This window comes from Dinoponera quadriceps, unplaced genomic scaffold (assembly GCF_001313825.1).
Source record: "Dinoponera quadriceps isolate SergipeBrazil2010 unplaced genomic scaffold, ASM131382v1 scaffold3162, whole genome shotgun sequence".
Lineage (NCBI taxonomy): Eukaryota > Metazoa > Arthropoda > Insecta > Hymenoptera > Formicidae > Dinoponera > Dinoponera quadriceps.
This window is the reverse complement of record NW_014557929.1, coordinates 53,536-74,533: the sequence shown is the minus strand read 5'-3', so window position 1 is coordinate 74,533 and position 20,998 is coordinate 53,536. Positions and strand designations below refer to the sequence as shown.

Below are 20,998 nucleotides of genomic sequence, written 5' to 3'. Positions count from 1 at the left end.
AGATCGAAATTGCACTTTTAATCGTACATTTATCCACAGCTTGAAAGAGAATCGCTGTAAAGCTGGCCCCGCTTTTTCAAAATTTGGGGAAAATGAACGAAATTCTGTTTGCCCCTCAATGAGTTATCAAGTTTTTCGTCTATTTTAAAAAGAGTTCCGCCGATTAAAGCAATTAAAGCGCCATGTAAAAGTACGGAAGACCAACTTTACGATTACGTAACTTGCAAGTGTCACGACTTTTTACCTGAAAATTTAGCACTTCGATTCTTAAGGACGATCGACTTTTCGGGAGACTACCAGAACTCTTAACGGGACGCCAAAATTCCGAAGGAAATTTTATCCTCAACGAGACAAGGAGATCCTTTTTATCCGCCACTTTAAAATATGTTACAACCAAATGGAAAAAAAAACAAAAAACAAAAAATAAAAGAATCATTCTCACAGAGAGTTCTTCAAGAAGTTCCAACAATTATTTCTAAGAATCGACACGCTAACAACCAGAACATTGATCAACTCTTTCCTTCAAATTTGGAAAAAGTCGGACCAACTTCGCAGAAGTCGAGAAAGGTAATCGATCGAGTTTCCAGCGTATCGGGAAAATTAAATGATAACACAGCTATTACCCCGTGGGAAGCGGGACGAACTAAGCTTTCGAGCGCAATTTCCCCCGTGTCGCTGGGACATTTCCGCGCGGAGATATCGGCGAACCCTTTGACGGGGTCCGCCGCGACAATGTTGCGCGCTGCTGAGAGGTGTAAAGCCGACGGCTCGAACAACGCCGGCACAGGTACGCGCGCCGCCTCGGCATACCTGGGGCTCTTCGAACGAGCTTCGTATCACGGCGCGAAATCGACGTACGAACGCGAAACAACCGCCATTCTCCTCGGCATTTCGCGCCGCACGCGTCCGCGCGTGTCGCGTGTACCCTTGTCATGATGTGTGTTCGCATGTACGATTACACGGTGGTGTGCACGATATATCGTATCTGTGAAAGAATGCCGGGATATAGCCAGATACGCGAGCGGAGACCGTCGAAAGTTTCGATCGCACGAAATTTCGCGTGTGCGCTGCGCTCGAGGAGTCGTCGAGGGGAAACCCGCGCCCGTCCCCCCAGCCCCTGTAGAATTTTCCCTCGTCATTTACGCCGGCTTTATGAAACCCGTGATTTCGAAGGTCGATGTTATTTAAGAGCAATGCCGAATAAATTAATATCGAGCGGCTCGCTGAGATTTTCTTATCGCTCTTATTATTACCTCCTTACTCGTATGGTCGCGAACGTTCGGCCGAGAATGAATTCGCCGCCGTTGGGCCCGAAGTTATAATCACATTATCGTGAATTAAGGTCACACCCCGGTGGAATTAGAACCCCGGCGCCGGGATAAAGCGTAGGGAAAAAGAGCTAATGACGCGACTGTACGAGTGTGCGGATTGAATTTTACGGAATTACGGATTTTTCTTCTTCCGCGAGAGAGGACTCCGAATTCCTTCGCTCGCCGCATTCAACGCATCGTACGTACCACGCTTTTTTCTCTCATTGCGTAATTAAATGGTAAGTAGAAAGGCATGTTTTCTTCTCCCGTTGATAAGTGATCGCTGCGTCGCTAAACCGAGTCCCACGAGCGCGAAATCCCGCGCGAGTCGATCGCGACGGAAGCGAACGGAAAGCGCCGCACTATCACCCGTTCCGCGGCGTTTCAACAGCCGGGCCCTCATCGGCGACCTCTGCGTTTTTATTTCGCAGCGAACGACGTGCCGAAATCCGTCGCCATCGATGCGAATTAGACACGACCGACGCCGCGACCGCGCTCCCTCACCTGTATTATCCGTGCGAATTCCCGTAATCCTTATCGGGACGCGGAATAGCCGAACGTAATACATCGTTTCGCGAGCGAGCGAGCGCGTTTTTTTTTCTCTTTTTATCAATACGTGTATCGTGATGCGATGTAGGTTAATGGTCATGCGTGCAGCGCCCACGGAGACGATCGATTTCTTCCTTCCTCTTTCTCTCTCTCTCTCTCTCTCCTTCTCTCTTTTCTTCTTCTCTCTTCCTCTTATATATATATATTTTTTTTTTCGTTTTAGCACACCATGTTTCGATATACATACACGCGTATACGAACGACGCGACGCATATCGGCTTTTCTTGCGGGTGCCAGCGTTCTTTGTGTTATCGTCGTCGTCGTCGTCGTCGTCGCGACAACTCGCGCGTCCCGTATATACCCGTCGCAGCCACGGCCATGTAAATGCGCGTGCAATTATGCACGTGAACCGGCGCGCAGGGTAAAGGCGCCACTCGGGTGCGCGATCGCGCATAATCGAAGGGTCTGGAAATTATGATAACGCTCACCTCGGAGACTGCGACGCGTCTCACCTTGTTTAGAGAGGGCGCATACGGAATGCTCGCGCTAGGCGATGAGCTTCGATAAGGCCTCGGCTCATTGCCTAGCCCTAAACTATATTGGCCGTTTGTGTAACGTATGCGTGTAGATCGATTATTCTGTTAATTTGTCACTTTGGCAGTTTGATCGTACTGTGTCGAATAATATCCGGGAGAATAGACTAAATCCAAGTAGAATTACTCCAATATTGGTTAGCAAATTTTTATTTTGATCGAGTAATATTTATTTAATAATAAAGTAGAATATATTCCAAGAAGATTATCCAAATGAAATATTTATTTAATCTGAATAAAAATTTTCTAGGGAATATTGGAGTTATTTATTTGAATCTGGCGCTTTCTTACGCGCAGATATGACATGTACATTTTTCTTTTTCTTTTTTTTTCAAAAAAACTAGTGAGTTTTAGCATGAAAAATGTTAAGGCTTTATTGAAGCTCACTGTAAACAACCAACGTAATAACCTTTACCAGGACTAAGGTCACTAGAGTCTTTCAATCACACACATTGTTTTTACACACTGAGAAACAGTACTTGAAAATTCACTTGTGGGAGGGAGATATAAGGTTTATTTCACAAGAATAAGACTTATCATACAGAAATAAGGTTTATTCTCTGTGAAATAATGTCCCGCGAATAAATTTCTAAGTATCTCTTGATCTTCCTGAATTTTTCAGTTTCTCTTTAAAGCATGTTCGTGCAACGCGACAGGATTATTCGAAAAAGTGGCAGCGATATCTAAGATATTATTCAAGATGGCATTTGTAGCGTGTGAAATATAAAAAGCACACATGAAAAAAGCAACACGTGAGATATCGTTGCCATTTCCCTAAATAATCAACAGTCTGTGATGCACGAATACGTAGAATATCTACGAATACGTAGAATATATACGTGGGGTATATATATGATTGAAAAATTTTCCGTTGACCCTTGACCTACTAACTGTTAAGGCTATTATGCCGCTCTGTGTACCAAGTGTCGCGTCGACGACGTGTGCCGCGAGATCGAAATTCGCTACGACTTTAACGTTCGTTAGAAGCGCCTTCCCTTTTTCCACGGAGAAGAGAGAAAAGTCAGCCGATAAAATCCAGACCTCGATCGAAGTCAGACAGTGAAATCCGATGGAGCGATTGAAAGCGGTCGGTGTGAATCGTGCAACCGAACGAGTTCCCGATGTTGAAGCGAACGCTCGCAATATAATGCGATTACCGTAAGAGGGAAGACGATATATTCTTGAATTTCATTGTCAAGAGAGAGAGAGAGAGAGAGAGAGTTACCACGCTCTCGTGTCGCGCGATAATCTCGACTGCGACCTCAATTAATCGAAGTACGAACGGCGCGCGGTATCCCCGCGACGGGAAGTTTATTCAGGCGAACAAACGAGCGATTGTCGCAATATTTCTCGTTCGTTCGCCATAAATCAAATCGCACGGCCGGAGTAATTAGCCGCGACGTGCGCGCGCGCGCGCGACTTGTACTCTCCGCGCGCAACAGAAATCTCCTCGAGATAATCGGGTGGATGGGAAAAAAAAAAATCAAACAGGACGCTCCCGGATTGAACCGCTTCTTTCTTCCGCCCGATCGATTTGACCTTTGCTAATCCGGAATCAAATCGAGTTTAATCCGCGCGCAGGAAAGGACGGCCGGCGCTGATCTCACGATTCGATCAGGAGGCGAGATAAATCCTCGTTTATAGAAGATTTCCAGCTGCAAGCGCGCTGATAAATCATCACCGCGAGCCACAAAGGGGCTTTGTGCCGGGCTCCATGATAGTGATGAAACGCGCTCGCTCGCGTTCGCACGGAGATACAACGGCGAAGATTGTCGGCGAGAGGCGACGAGAGGTCCCGACAACATTTGGAAATCTCCGGAGCGCCCGTGACGATGACCGAAGGAAACAAACGGCGGAAAGTTTGGTCGGTCCCGCCGTATCGATTCGCACACTGTCGTACCCGACCGTGCCAGTGGCCAAGGAGGTTTAAGGCACCGTTCACACGGAAGCCGGGGCTCGGCCCGCTCCTTCGCGCGGTTGTTTCATTCGCATTCTCCGCGCATTATATCCAATTACATCACCGACGGCCATTACGCCGCCGCGCGTTTACGTTCCGCGCTGGTTGCAACGAACGAGGTCAGACCGCGTGCAGGAACGAAAACACGTTGTTAACTTTGTTCACCGCGGAATATTCGCCGGATCGCACGAACAATCGCTAACCTCGCCAACGCGCGTGCTGCAGAATTCCTACGCGAGTAAGAATGCCCGCATACTTTGCAATCTGAAGGAGCTCGAGAATCGATAACGAACGGTGGTTTCAATTTTTCAGATTCGACGATTTCTAGAATCGAAGGTCCGTCGGGTCGAAGTTTTAGTCAGATCAGCGGAAGCGAGGATTTATGTATGAAAAACCCGGCATGAATAATTTTGGAATTGGTATTCGATATTTAAGAGAAATCTTCCGTAATGCGAGGAAATTTTGGGATTCAGCGGATTCTGGCGTTCTCGTGCGACGACTGGACCATGTTCGCGTCCGGATACTTCGCGATCTGAAAATGGAGCTTGGGATTTGAGAACGATCGCTGGTATCGATGGAACGGTGGTTTGAAATTTTCAAGCTTGACGATCTACGAACTCGAGGGTCTGTCGGGTCGACATTTAAATCCGATTTGGGATGCGAGAATTTACATAGAACGGAGGAAGACAATTCTGAAATTGATATTTGACATGCGAGGCTTTTGCGCTAATGTGCAGAAATGTCGAGGTTAAGTAAGTCTGGAGTAAATTCCGGGACTCTCACACGACGATAAAACCATGTTCGCGTCTGAATATTTTGCGATCTGAACATGGGGCTTGAGATTGCTAACGATTGCTGATACTGCGAGAACGGTGGTTTTAATTTCTAAAGCTCGCCGATCTACAGAATCGAAGTTTATCGGTTCGAAGTTTAGATCCGATTCGCGGGAGTGAAAATTGATATTCGCCGGCGAACGCTCAGAAGCATGGATTGATATCTCGAGGATCCGTTGAACTAAAGATCGACAGATGCACGACTTAAAATACACGAGAAGTTTGAACTTCCAAACTGAAGTAGAAGTAACACAGTTCACGGAAATCCATAAGAGACCGGAAGAACTTCACAGCTCATGGAAATCCATAAGACCGGCAGAACCTCACATCGACGCTCGCGAATCTCGTAACGCGTGAATTTGAAAAGTGGCGAATCTCCCGAAATCGATCGGGACTCGAAAATTCGTAAATTCTCTGGCATACTGCTGTAAAAAATTTTGTACATATTACTATAAAAACAAATCATGAAAGAAAGTCTGTCGAAACAACACGGAATCGGGTTAAACGAACTCAATTGCCGAGCTGCATACAGCGAACTAATTGCCCTAATTCTTTCAGCAAAATTTTCGTGTTCCCTTAATCCCTTGTTTGTGCGAAACAAGCTCAAAATTTAGTTCAATGGCGCGATTATAAAGCCGACCCAACCCATTGTTGGTCGTGTTTGCCGTCTGATTTGCTTAACCTTCCAACCGGAGGTAGAATCGCTGGTATTACACAGAATCGCTTGAAGTTAAATCAACTTTCGGTAGCTAAAAAACATCTGTATCCTACATACGCGTTTCACAGTTTCGTTTACCTTTTACTACCGGTTAAATATTGCATTCCAAATATTCCCACGTTAGATCGCTGATCAGGCTTAATTTTCAATCGACTTCACTCGATCGCAGTGACTCGCGCTCGGCAAAATCCGCTTGACCCTGAGCGTTCCTTTTGCCCGATTCTTCTTCCCAATGTAACCTTCAGAGAACTGCGAATCGGCCGGGTGCTGAGAATTCGCCACGTTCGGCATCCTAATTATTTTTTCATTCCAAGCGTTCGCTACTCGACATTCCTCGGGTGAAATGCGCGATTCTTTCGCGCTCGATACGAGATCACTGCGGTTTTATTTTAGAAAGCCGTTGTATGTATCGCAGGCGCGCGCGAGCGCGAGATGCGAGTAAAGGCCGCGAATAAAATGAATACGGAGCGAGAAGAAAGAAAAAAAAAAAGATTGTGATGCTTTATGGATTAGGGATTTTACGGCGTCGGTGTGCTCTCGCGTGTGCGCGGGTCCCAGCGTCGCCGCATAAATTAATGTTATCTCGGCGGGATTATACCGGGTTGAGTAGCGTGCGATGGTATTGCGGCATGATGAAATTTGATGTATTTCTCTCTGTCGACTGATTAGGTATTTTTAAGGCTTCGTGACTCACGTAATCAACGGGCGCGCTTCGAGCAAATAAAAAGAGCTCCCGTAGGGCGGGAGGGCTTACTCCCGAGCGTCTCCAATAAAAATCATCGCGCGACGTACCGTTAGGCTCGTACAATTTTAATCATCGCGATTTTAATTATCCGGCGTCCAGGGTAACGCGTACAATGATTTATCACATGTAGATTTTATTTTAATTTAGAACGCTATTACATATACCGGTATATCTAAACGTGCGATCAACGGTTACGTGTCGGTCACCCGGTAATAATTATAATGGAGTATATAAATAATTTTTGCGCAATATTGGAACACTGATATATATATATATATATATATATATATATATGTATTCATTATTTTCTTATAAATGGGAAATAATTCGGGGATAATCGAAATCTACGATATATTTGATAAATATCGGATTTCCTAGTGAAAGGACAAGCGAACTGGCACGGAAGAAGAATCAAACTTTCGACAACTTCTGATCCACGAGATAACTATTTCGTCAGACTGTATGAAATTACGCAAGGCGTATTACATAAGATATTATCGGTATTCGGTGTGCCGTTCGCATCTCACCGTCAGCAAAAGCGGGTCGATGAAGAATCGACGGGCACGACTGGCCGGAAACGTACGAAATCACGTAAAATCCCCCGCGGCACGAGAATTCGATCGAAACTCGCGGTCGGACCCGACCGAACTTTTCCCATTCGTTTTTCCCCCCGAGAATAGTCGCGCTCGAGAGAGACAGAGAGACAGAGCGAAAAAGAGAGTGGGAGCGTGAGAAAAAGAAGGGGACGGGGGCAGAGCGAGAGGGAAAGAATTTCGCCATTTTCCACTCCCCGCGTAATTGATTCGGAATTTGCTCGAAACGTACGACTGGAAATTCGCTGGAGGAAAGCCGAGGATCCAATTTTATCCTCTTCGTCTCGTCGGGTTCACGAAGAAACGGCGTACAATCGACAACATCGAGCACTGCGTCCCGTCGCTCGCGCGAAATCTAGGGCGGGATTTACGTTCGACGTTAAAAGCCACAGATGCGCTTTCCGGGATGGACGTTAAAAAGTGAGCGCACACGCGCGTTGAAATCGTAACGTCGTAAGCGAGACGTTCCGTCAATTTGGCGGTGGCAACTTACCGACGCTGTTTTCCCATTTTTACTCGTGACTTTTAACAGCGATCCCTCGTACCCCTGCAACAGAAAAGAAGAAACGTTACATTATCATTATATCAGCCGTCCTCGTATACCGCTGACAAACAAATTGTCGAGCGAAAACGCTGACCGATCTCGCATGGATTTTCCGCTCGCGAGTCTCTTTCTCTCTCTCTCTCTCTCTCTCTTGCTTGCCACGGAGAATAGAAAGTTCTCTCTGTGGTCTTAATTGTTCGCCTACCTAACGGAAGATGAAAATCGAGTCGATATCTATATGTGTTACGTACACTTCGCTTTTAATTTCCAAGTGGTAAAATCGCAACTCGGACGGGATTGCTGATGTTCTTTTCGAAGTCTTTTCGAGAATCCAGAGAAATTGAAAACCGCCAGGCCTTGAGAGAAATTTTCCCTAGTCAATTTTACATTTGTTTTCCTTTCTTCAGAATTTAAGAAAGAACTTTAATTGTCTTGTTTCCGACAATTTTTTTTGCAATTTTTGCAATATAATTACTCCCACTCTTTTTATTTCTTCCGACTTCTGCGTGAACGCCGGAGTTGTTATCGTTAATATTATCACACTTTTACTGAGTTCCGAATGATACATTAATGTTTCCGGTAAATCTGTGCGTTAGAAATTTCAAACGTGCGACATCATTCTTGAGTCGTCATCGACTGGGACTCGACGGCGCGCGATATATATATATAACACACAAACACATCTCCGGGAGTAATGATCACGCTATTCATCGTATGTCCATATTTCACGCGTCGCCACGTCATGCCCGCTCTTATCGGGCGCAAATGAAATTGAGTTTCTAACGAACGTGAAATCGATTTACACGCATGCACAGACGCAAAAGCACACGCGTTCCGATCGTTACCGCGTAGCCGTGAGTCGTCGCGCAACGAACGAGCAAGGTGATCGTCGTCACGTCGAGTCGTTACGTCGTCATTATGTGAACAGGTGCGCGAGAGGCGAATGTCACCTGGCACCTTAAACACGCGAGAGTTTTACGCCGGAAATCGCCAAAGCGAGCGAAATTGCTCGCTCGAGCGTGTAGCGGTTTATTGTGAAAAAAAAAAAATAAAAAAAAGATAGCGTTCGTCTGCGGAATCTTTCTCTTAATTACCGCTCGCGCGTGTAAAAGATACGACGAGTGACCGTAGCATCGGAGCCGATTTACTGTTATTTACTTAGTGAGCACAATACCTTCGTTGCGCAACCGGATTATGAAATGTTATATGTAACACATATAACATTTCACACGCATGTACACACGTACGCGCGCGCACGTGTGTCGCAACGTACAGCGCTCGGAGCGTGAAATATTTCAGCACATCTGACGCTATCGGATCTTCTATCCGCATATTTCCGAGATATCACCCGAATTTGACGCTAATTGAATTAACATGCGAGCGTGCGATGAGCTACTCTACATTAGCGCCGTGGTTCTGAGCGCTTCTAAATAACGAAACTCGGTAAGGTATAATGGAACGCAAAAATATACAGGGTGTCCGACGCGAGCCGTCACATATTTGTAGTTGTCAGGTCGATGTAAACAAAAAGTTCCTTCGCCATTTTTCAAACACGAGTTCCGAGTTATTAATTATTGAAAGTGCTCGAGTATACACAGTAAAAAATTGCGTGTTAATAGAGGTCTATTCAAATTTTTTTATTACTTTGACATTTGGAAATACGTTACGAAGTATACAAATATATGTTAAATTAACATATTTACCTTAGTATCATATTACTTTTTAACACATCGTCGTATTAAAGCAACACGAAAACTTGAATAGATCGTTACCGACATATAATTGCGTCACTATTTTCTACTGTGTAGAGGCTTCTTTAATTAACTCAAAAATTTGCGTGTTATTTGCAAAATGGTGAAGTGGTAAACATTTCTCGTTCGGAGTGGCCTGATCAACAAGTATACGACAGCTTGCGCCAGACACCTTGTATAGGACGACGAAAGAACGAATTAAATGTCGGAGATGAGAACGCACGCCGCATTTCTTTTCGTTCATTCAACTTGTTTTCATCCTTCAGGGCGAAATTTTTCCTCATGATGAATAAGCGACGAGAGAATTGTCGCGCGAAGAAAGCGTCGCGGTGCGTTTAATGAGACTCTCTTCTAGATCCACCACTCCGGCGACAGTCGGACGCTGAGCTTTCGGGTAATACAGAGACCCGCTTTTTATTTTGAGGGAAACTGTATTTGCAAAATATAGCGCAAGCGCATGGTAACGCTTGGCCAAAATGCGCCAGTCGGCCGAGAACCCGTTAGCAGCGGAATTTACGGAGCCCATTAAAAATAGCGAAGCACCGCGAAGTGGAGCAAGACACATTCGGATATTTTATTAAGGATCTGACACAAATTCTAAGATACCCGCGAATTTCTCGGCGACGACCGCTTGAATTATCAAACGATCTGTTGCGAGCACGTGTGTATGTCTGTATGTATAAATATGTACATGCGTGTGTGCGATATATGTGCTGTACGCGTGTATTTCTCCCGGTTCCGCGCTAATGCGTGGAAAAGGCGATTATTAGACGCGTAAGAGAGTTTTTAATTTGCCGCGGGCTTAATATGTAATGCCTCGTTATTGCGCTATCAAGAATCTCCGACGTCTGGCGTTGCCGCAAGAGGAATAAAGGGGTCCTCCTCGTCCTGGTAGAGGAACGTTTTCTTGGTTTCCTCTTTCTCTCTTTCTCTCTCTCTCTTTCTCCCTTCTTTTTTACGACAGCGACGCAAGTGGAACACGCGTTCATGAGATGAGCACTCGGTTACATGCGAACGCCGTAACGTCGGAGCTCATTACCGGAGTACCAAACTGTTAATAATCGCGCGATTGCGATGGAAGTGCTAATTAGCGAAGCCACAATTAGAGAGCGCCATAAGTCTCGGAACGTTTATCCGGCGAGCGCCGGCGAGTCTTTTTCGAGCTCGAACTGCGAGCGGCGCGCGAGCGCACCCCGAAATGCTCCACCTCGTTTCGCGTAATTCGCCATCGCGATGCCCCGAATAATTCTAGTCGCAGAATCATCGTTTTCCCATCTGCTTTGCCCGGAAACATTAATTGGGCTTGTATTTTGGGGAAAAATCGCAAAATATACCTCGCCTGGATTTGAGAGTTCCATTGGAAGGTACGCACGGGCGGGGGGTACGCGCGTTTAAAAGACGAGCGTGATAATACGCGTGTAGGGGAGCGAGGGGGGAGTGATTAATGCACGCGTTGTTGGGAGGATAAATTACAGGATTTAATGAGCGATTTTAATACCGCCCGAAAACACAGAACGGCTTTATACGCACGGATCGACGTGCAAAATTTCCCAGGTATCTGTTACAACATTCTTGGCAGCCGCGTGTTTCTTAATCTCGCGCTATTAATCAACTTCTCCGAGCTGTAAAACATATCCGCTTGAGATCTGTGTGCGTTAAGATTGTGTCAATTAAGATGGAAATTTATAATCGAAATTTATAAAAGCTCGGAATCATCGGACTTTCCACGCGGACGAGACGTGAGACGTAAAATTTCGATCGGGCGGAAAGAAAATCGCGAGAAACTTCTTTTCATCCCCACGTCGTCGCGGATGCGACCGATGGCGTAGTTCCTCGCTTACTTAAAAACGCGAACATTTAACGCGTCCACACGAAGAACAATAATTCAGAGAGACAGCAAATTTCATGCCGTCGGAGCAAATAAATATACAGTGTGTCTTTTAAGTACCATCAAATATTTTAGATGATTCATAAGATTATTATGTGAGGAAATCAACGTCCGTTCTGAACTTTTCCTTACGAAATAAAACCCTGAAAAATCAACTCTTCAAGTATTGGACAGTATTTGAGAAACGCCCTGTATATTAATTTCTTTGCCACGACAGCATAACATTTGCAGTCGCCGTAAAAATGACTCGTTCCCGTGTACCTGTCGTTACGTAGTTTTCAACGTTTAAACCTTCATTCGTCCAATATTGGCATCCATTCCAGTAATCTCCGTAAAATCGACGACGCGCCGTGCTTCTCGGTATCGATATCAGCGGCAACATTCTTGGCACTCGACTCGATATATCTGGCGTTATTAATTAACTCCCCTTAACTATGAAATATCGCGGCCATTAAAAAGCCAACCAGCCAGCCAGCCGCTCCCCGAGGGTGCATAGCGCGAGCTTTCGCCGTCACGCGAACGAAGCGCGCCTACGTACATGCACGCGCTCTCGTTGCGCAGCTCGTGCTGTAAGCACGAGCAGTCTCGAGTAGAGAATTTTGATGCTACTTATTAATACTTCTAAAGATAGTTGGCGCCTACATAAACGGCTTGTAAACTAGGAAAACCTACTTTAACGGCACTCCACACAGTAAAAAAGTGTGTGTTAAATTTAACCTGTCTCACGTGTCCACACAAATTTCAGCGTTAATTTAATATAAGATGAATAAGTTGAAAAGTGGCACAAATCTTATGTAAAAAATTAACACAAAATCAATATCCATGATATATGTTAGTCACACTGAAGTATAAAATGTGTTAATTTGTGATTGTAAGTGTGTAATTTTAACACTTACACGTACGTTGAATATCGACTCAGCACAAAATACATACTGAGATAACAAACACAATACGTTAAATCAATCACGCAGGTGTGTTAAAGATTTAACGCAAGGAACGGTTCTTTAACAAGAACCAATTTCAACACAGGTACAAAATATTTCCTATTGTGTCACATCGTCAGGATCGAGCCTGTTTTGTTACCTCGGCTCCTACTGTGTCGTACAATTAAAGATTTAACGCAGGCCGAAAATGTCGATTCGGGGCGGCTCGTCCGCTGCGAAAGTTTCGCGGCAGCGCAGCGGCTCTCTTCCGGTACACCGAGACTTCGTCGTAAATTTGCGCGGGGAACGGGTCATGCGACGCATTATGCGCGCTTAACGTTACGATATTTCAAAAACGATTAATAACTGGATTCGCGGGCGAGTGCGAGCGCAAGCACACGCCCGAAGAGATTTGCGGGCGAAAATAACGCGCGCTCGCGTCTCTCTCAAGGTTTATTGTCCCGCGGTATTTCGCCAGCTTGCGTCGGCGTGCCGATGCCAAGAAGCCGCGATTCTCTCTCTCTCTCTCTCCCTTTTGATACCGGAGAAGATCGCCGCGGGCGTGAGACGACCGTCGCCGATATACATCACACCCACACCGCGCGCGGAAAATCGGCCGCGCGTTTCCGCAGCGCCGATCACCGCATGGTGACCCGATTTCGTCGTCGCTCCGCGATTATGTATTTATTTTTCACACCCCGTACGACGTGAGATCGAACGGAGGAATTCGCGTTGAAACGTTCGCCGTTTAACGTTCCCGAGAAGATCCGAGAGATTGTATCGGCGAGAAGTGCCGACGGAACGGTTTTACGGAACTTCGCAGATCCAAAGAGAACTTATCTCTCGCCGGGAGAGAAATGCGCAGTCAATGGAGATCGATTCGGCATCCTCGTGGTGATCCTCGTTGAAACTGACTGTGGTCGGCTCGTTCACGGTAATACATAACTCCTCCGCGCTCATAAATAATCATATCGAGAGAGAGAGAGAGAGAGAGAAAACAAGCGATTTAACAGTCCGGCGCAAATTACGCTCGACCATCTTTGATGCTAATCATACTCTTCTCTTTCCTCTTCTAAAACAGTAGCACTCGATGCATACGAGTTTATTAGCAACAACAGCGCTACTGCGGCGTTTACGATAAAAATGTGTTTCCCAGCTGTAATTATTTCTTCGTACACAATTGTAATCGTAGGTGCCAGACACATCTTTTTCATTTCCTCATTGCGCAATACCGAACACACAATGCGATATCTCCGTTCACTCGTCCATCCGATTCTCAATTATCCGTCATCGCGGTCTCGCTATTATTGTTAATATATTCAATTGTTATTTATATAACCGTAGGATAGTAAAATGGCGTCGTATCTCTCTCGACGGAGCGTCCTTTCCGACAAAGGGCTCGTTTGAAGGACTCAACAAAGGTCCTTTCAACGAGTATCCCATCCCCGTTAAACCATGAAAACCGATCAGAAAATTACTGTATTACGTTTTGCCGCGTAAAATCATTATTTAGAGTGCCTCGGGCACGAATGTCCCGTTACGTAAAGAAGAGAGGAGGACGTCCTTTTGGAAGTATCTCTCTCTTTCTCTCCCTTTCTTTCTCTCTCTCTGTCTCTCTCTTTCTATGTATACTTCGCTCGCGGCGTTCATGGTACCGACGGAAATGTAATTCCCAGCACACCCACGCGACTAATCCTAATCCCTTTGCGCGGGCTGCTCACGACGATTTCATGAATATACAAAACAAGGACGAAGCAACGACTTAAAAAAAAAAAAGAGAAAAAAACGAGAGAGAAGAGGGGGCGGAGGGGAGAACGCAGCGCGTCGCCTTTTTCCTCGTCGAGCAACGATACGCTCGAGAGATGCTCGCGGGTTTAACTTTCGTGGGAGATTTCCAAATGGAGCGAGAACAATTTCGCCGTTTTTCCACCTGTTCTTCCTTTCGTGGCGACAAATGATCGCGGTTTCTTTTCCTCTTTCTCTTCCGCCACCGTCGTCGCCGTCGGACCGCGCGATTGAATTTCGCCCTGAAGTCGCGCGAAACGTATTTAGCTCTTTCTCGCTCTCTCTTTTTCGACAGACCGCGGCCTTTCTTCCGGGAAATTTCACCGGATTCATCGTTGATCGAATCGCTTCGATCGGCAGCGCGGAATCGCGCAAATCGCACGGATATCGGTGCGCAAAGTTAATTAATTTAGACACCGGGACAATGAACTGGACTTTTTTTATACGGGCGAAAAATAAAATATAAAATATTGACGTGCAAAAATATATGTATCGTGTGTGACATAGAAATTAGAGATGAATTCAACTGTCAGAGAGACGAAATATCTTCTTTCGTGGTGCACCTTCGTTTTGCGAAAACTTGTCCGCCCGCAATGTCGTCGAGATTTATACATACAGTCGACGAAAGAAAATGCGTAACATGCGTCATCTCGACGAATCCCTCAGAACGCCCGATATTCAATAGAAAAATGTACAATCACGAGAAACGATATCAGAGAGGAATTTTTGAGAATTGCTGAAAAACAAATTCTCTCATCGTACGTTGGGAAGCACATTGAACAAGAAAAGTGTCGCAGCATTCTTCTTTCCATTGACTGTGTGCAAAGTTCAAAGATAAAAGGAACACGTGTGTGAGACGACGGAACGCGGTCGACGAGAGCATCGAAATGTCATTGCTATCGATTTTTCGTCTCGCCAATGTCGGAGCACAGAAGTGCAAGCTCGTAATTGGCACCGACATAATTAACCACGTAGACAAACTAACCTAGGATCGCAAGCCAGGCAAATATGACGTTATAGAGGAGTCTCTCTCTCTCTCTCTCACGACGAGAGGCCGCCGTAGACGAGAGCATGATTCATAAGGGGAATATTCCCCTTGTGAATACAGTTCGAACGTTCAGTCATGACGCGCCCGGTCGGTCGGTGTGTGTTTCGCCGTATGGCGCGAGAACCGTAGAATGTAGATGAGCTTATTGAACCTCAACAGCGAATTAAGCGCGACTACGAAGAGCCAGACCGATGGTAGATGGGGGTAATTGATGCGATAACAGTGAGAGAGAGAGAGAGGGAGAGAGAGAGAGAAGGACTCTCTTCCTGAGCCACGTATATCCACGAGAAAAACCTAAATGAGTGTACGGCGATTGCTATCGGGATACGCGCGCGTGTTCTCATTTTCCAGTACATTCGAGATTTAGTTTAATTTAGACTAACATTTTTTTTTTATTTATTATCGGCCGTTTATCAGATGTTGTTTCGCGATCAGGTTATTATTTTGATTTAGATTCCAATTTAGGCTAGAGGTGCCTTCTGTATCAGGCTGTTACTTTCATTTAGGTTCGCGCGAGCCACTTTGTAGAATTTCATCGATTGCCAATGACTTTTTCTTCGACCGGGAGAGCAATTCAAGCGTGAAATTAACCGCGAGGGCGCGCCTTCTAATACCCCAGAGCTTACGCACGTACGGATCTCATCGCGTTCTACGGAACGTATGGAAGACGTTTTCGAAGCCTTGAATTATTGAGCGAGGGACACATCCCCGAAATTGATAATTCACGTATTCCGTGTTTTTCAATTCCGCGAGAGTTCTTTGATCCTTAAGCTCCGCTTACGATGGCTCGGTTTGCGGACGATTACGCGGTGGAATATTAACGTTTGCGGGAATTTCGGATCCTCTCCGCTGCGCCTTCAATACATCACGTCGTTTACATTCGCGAACAGCGCGACCGGCTCTGCATTTCCCCGCCCGTGTATTCCGGAACATTTCGTAGCGTCGGCTCCTCAAATCTCGAAACCTCCGCGGACCCTTTGATCTCGACATCGCGAATACATACGGCTATATATAAAATAGCAAGCACACAGACAGACATACAGGCAGAGACAGGGAGAAAGATATAGAGAATGGGCAAACTTTCTCTCTCTCTCTCTCTCTCTCTCTCTCTTACAAGACTCACCTCGTATGCTCTGAAGAGCAGATAGAGCTCCCTCGGCTTGGCGTCCATCGGCAAGCCACTCACGAACAAGGTGCGCACCTGAAACGGTAAAGAAAGAGAACGATAATTGAGTTAATTAACCTAATTGGTAGGTCCGGAGAGGGAAGAGGGACAGACAGATCGGGGGAGATCGAGAGAAAGAGGGAGGTAGGAAAACAAGGAAAGAAGAGCGGTCTTCGAATAAGAAGACGAAGGAGGAGGTGGAGAGAAACGCGCGGTCCAGGTGACTCTCGGAGGAGACGAGGGAATCGACTTTCTCGATTTGACTCCTGCCCTCCTGAACGCGAACGAGCCGATGGCTGGCTAATTGCAGAATCAATGCAAGAGCCTGAGAACCGTAAGAAGTCGCCTCCCCCCCCGTCGCACCCACCCACTCGGCTAGCCGCCTAGCCCGTCTTCCTTTTTAATTTCGCGATTAATTCGGCAATTTACGAGCGGGCGATCCCAATTAATTGGCGCGAAAAGCCCCCGAAGGTCCCCCTTAAAGTGATTCACGAAGATATCTCGTCCCCCTCCTCCCTGCCCGGCCACCCGGCCGATATTGATCGTTCTTTCCGGCTACTACTATTACTGATCGTTAGCGCCGGTGTAACTGAATTAATGCGATATTGTTTCGCTTTCGTCGGAGAATGCAAATCGACTTTCCGTGCTTGCCGCTGCTGCTGCAGCTGAATGCCGTCATCGGGAACAATGCAACGAGAAAGACGACTGACGCAGCTTTCGTTAGCGAGGCGCGCTCTCGAGCGCATATTAGCGCGCCAGATAATTACTAATCGAGCGTTCTCGAGTCGATACAAATTGCTGGTAATTCGTTCGTTTCTCCCGCTGAGAGTGCGCGAGCGCGTTACAGTCGTGACGCCACGGGGATAAAATGCGCGGACCGCGTTTCCGCGCGATCGCCGATATTAAACCTAGGTTAACGAACCATCCTGTGACTTACGTTATTATTAATCCTTCGTAAAAATCACGGCCAAAGGAACAATGTCACTTTTATCGAGAGGTAGAAACTTACGTTTAAAATATATTTATGATAATTAGACTTTAAAACAATGAAACATTAAGACAATAATTATCCAGCAGAACTTGCATACGTTTTGACATGAGTGCGATATATTGCTGTTTTAGCTAGTGCAAGTTAGTTGTCATTGTCCTGGATTTGGACGGGCACAGAGTGCAGACTGTTCGTGTGATGTAATTATTTTTACGATGGTTTAATGAGGATTAAATAATTTCTGAGACCGGATTAATCGGCCGAGATAAGACGAGTTGAAGGGACAATTTCTGACGATTTCCTTTTCGCCGAAAATTAATATTCACTCCACCAACTGGAAGAAAGAAATGATCCGAAGCGATACATTCGCGCAGATAATTGCGCCCGGCGGGCAATATTTTGTCGGTTCTCGCTGCGATAATTAATGGTGTCCCTTTATCACCGGCAAACTTGGCGATGCAACGCTGATAAAAAGCCGAGCGAGGCACGTAACCGTTTCGGCGTGGTCCTCGTCGTCGGCGTCGTCGTACGGTACGGGGTTGCCTACTAATGGATGAGACTAAGAGAGTAACTGTAAAGTTTCGCCGAGCAAGTTACATGACCGTCTTACGCCGAGAGCGGCCTTAAGTAATTGCTGCGGCCACGCACACTCGCGCGTGCCTCGCCATGTCTCGCGGTCTCTCTGTCGCGTCAAAGGTGCGCGCATGCAGCACACGTTGCGCATGCACGCAGGTGCGCAGGTGAGCGTGTCACCAAGGCAGGGACGACCTCGCGCGCTCCCTCGCCGCCCAACTTATAATGATCTCCGGAGCGGAGCATCAAATTGCCGCAATGAGGTTGCGGCAATTAATAAAGTTAAGAAACACCGTTGAGCAAAAGTATGACGGTTAGCAACTCACGCGGGCGAACGTAATTACGGAGTCGAGTCGCGCCGAGTTGCCGAGCCGAACGGTGCGGCGCCGCTCGTGTAATTATTCTAATTTTTCGCAAAGACGGCTCACCCCGATTCTCCCGGCGGACTCTATCGGCCGCCGCTGAACGTTTCTCTTGGAACACTCGGTACACTCCTGGTGGCGGGGAAGTTCCGAATTAGCGATCGGCATTGCGCGAGGCGTTACACGAGGCGACGAGGCAGGCAATAATGGCCAGGTGAAAATCGACACACGCGCCGACGTGCGTCGATATACACCAGACGTCACACTATGTGCTTTAACACGCCGACCGCCCCTCGTTCGTTCCCCCGTTCGTTGCGCGATAAGTTCCGGAACAGTTGGACAGTCAATATGATTTGAAAGATTACAAATATTATGGTCATCAATTATAGTCGAGGTAACTTTTTTTGTAATACGTGCTCTTACAGTAATAATACTCGACAGCTGCGAACAGTTAATTTTAATGAGACCAATCGTTCTTTTCCCTCAGTGTGCACATCGACGTGCGCGACTCTGACTCCATCAGAGTCTCTTCGAAAACCAGCGGATGGCAGGCGCTCCCGTGCTCTTTGAGATGATCCGAGTGCCAATTTGGATCACGCAGTCTTTCCTGCAGAGCATCTCGCGAGATAAAGGAGAACGAAGGGAGGTGGCGAGCATTTACGTTACTCGAGACTCCCCCCGGGTTCTTCGAGACGCGCTTGTCTCGTAGCTACTTCCGATACGTACTTTGACTTGCGTTATTCAAGCGTAAAACTGTCGGAGGAAAGCGAGGAAGTAACCTAGCCGGGAGAGATGCTATCGATAGTTACCTCCTGGAACTGGCTTGCCCGAGACGCCAAGTATCGAGACTGTACTGCGCCCGCAAATCGGCATCGAACCCGGTGGTCCACGTCGATCGGCGAGAAAGGAATGCGAATCGCTCTCTATCTCTATCTATCTCTTTTGCTCTTTCTCTCTCCCTCTTTCTCCGTTTCCGCGGCAATTATCCGATTAGATTGCGAAATAAATATCCGCGCGCGTGCTGAGAGGCGAGGCGAAGCGAGGCCGGGTCGCTGATACGCAAGGAAAGTCGTGAAGAATGCGGCGAAAACGCGAACGCCTCCTTACGCCGAAAGTTCGATTTTCAATTCTGCCGCCACCGTGCGCGACGGGGCTGCCGGGGAAAACTCGCTGAAATGCGGAATTGCGCGAGAGGATTCGCGACAACTCGATCCTTGTTTCACCCGGGGCGTGAAGCGTCTCCACGGAGGAGGCGAAAATCCGTAGGGAATATTCGAGCAGTTGCTCCGGGTGCTCGCCGATACCTCTTATTATTTCGACTCGTGAGCGACTTAATTAGCTTAATTTTAATCTTGGTACACGGTAATACGATTAATCATGCTTCTCGTGTCCTTTGTCACCTCGGCAACGCTGTTGCTGCACCTTTTCCAACTTGGAGGACTTCGGGCGCGCGAACTCCGACGATTTATTACGAATCTCTCTCTCTCTCTCTCTCTCTCTCTCTTTTTTTTTCTTTCTCTGTCTCGTTCCCTCCCTCCTTCTTTCTCTCTTTCTCTCTCGCCATTCTTTCGACCTACGCGAACAAAATCATATTGTTGTTCCGCTTATAAATATTCCTCTAGTCTAGTCCATCGTCACGCCAATTAAACGCGATGCACATTAATCAGATCTTTATCCAGAAAATTGTCGGTTTCTCATTCCTCCGCCTCGTCTTTATTCCATTTTTCTTTTCCTTCTTGTTCGCATTGAAAATTCCGCGCGCGTTCGCGGCTTCTCTCTCTCTCTCTCTCTCCCTTTCTTTTTTTGCGCGCACGCCTGTCGTTAGGCGGGTTTTGCAAGGCGTAGCTTCTAAACGACAATAATTGATCGTGGACGAGCGAGTCCACTCCCAGCGTGCTCGCAGCTGACCGTGTCGCCAGTTCTCATTGTTTCATCTTCAAAACTATGCCGCGCCGCCACTTGCGCATCCGCTGGCGACACTCCTTGTCCCATATTTGCGTTCCCCTTTTAGCGGCCGCTGTTATTTAGAAGCAACTTCGTGTACCCACCGGTATACGCGCGTGCATGTCGGTAAGATCGCGCGTATATATATATATATATAGAGCTTTTACATTTTCAAGATGTTTAATTGGGAATACATTTGCAGGATTTTGCATGAACTCTCGAATGGAAAATGTCGAGATAAATTTGACTCGAGATAATATGCGGGACAGTATATTTTTACTCATTCGCGCAACGATTCGCGCAATTCGAAAATCTATGCACAGATTTTCCCTAGCTTTTTCAACAATTCATATCCTGAAAACTATTTAGATGTAAATTAATCTCTTCCCACACACACATAAACCGCGCGATAAGAATCGATCCGGTAGCGAGAGATTAATCGCGCGCCCCGTACTTGGAGATCGCACGTGGCAGAAGGAAGGCACCGATTCGTTACCGTCCCCTCGTTAATTTCCGGCAGGAAGCATCGAGGACGGAAAAGCGGCGGGAAGCACGCGAAGAAAAAATAACTGTGAGCCCGCGAGCCGATTGATTTAAGGTGAACCCGCATAGCAGATCCCCGCGTCCCGTTAATTGTTCCTTCGCCGATCGATCAAGCCGGTTTCTTTGGCTGAACTTGCGGGATTAGTTTACGTCGTGTGCAGCTCCCGGCACACCGTCGCCCAGATT

The 20,998-nt window shown here is 46.7% G+C and overlaps 1 protein-coding gene across 2 annotated transcripts in view; it reads right to left on the bottom strand.

Moving 5' to 3' along the window:
* Nucleotides 1–20,998, bottom strand: part of LOC106749517 (protein couch potato-like) — a 107,140-nt gene that overhangs the window by 39,483 nt on the left and 46,659 nt on the right. For both annotated transcript variants that reach the window (XM_014629043.1, XM_014629044.1), the window contains exons 2-3: nucleotides 16,361–16,438; nucleotides 7,792–7,845 (exon numbers count right to left, since the gene is read on the bottom strand). In XM_014629043.1, the coding sequence (XP_014484529.1) occupies nucleotides 7,792–7,845; nucleotides 16,361–16,438 (132 nt within the window). The remainder of the gene's footprint in view (nucleotides 1–7,791; nucleotides 7,846–16,360; nucleotides 16,439–20,998) is intronic.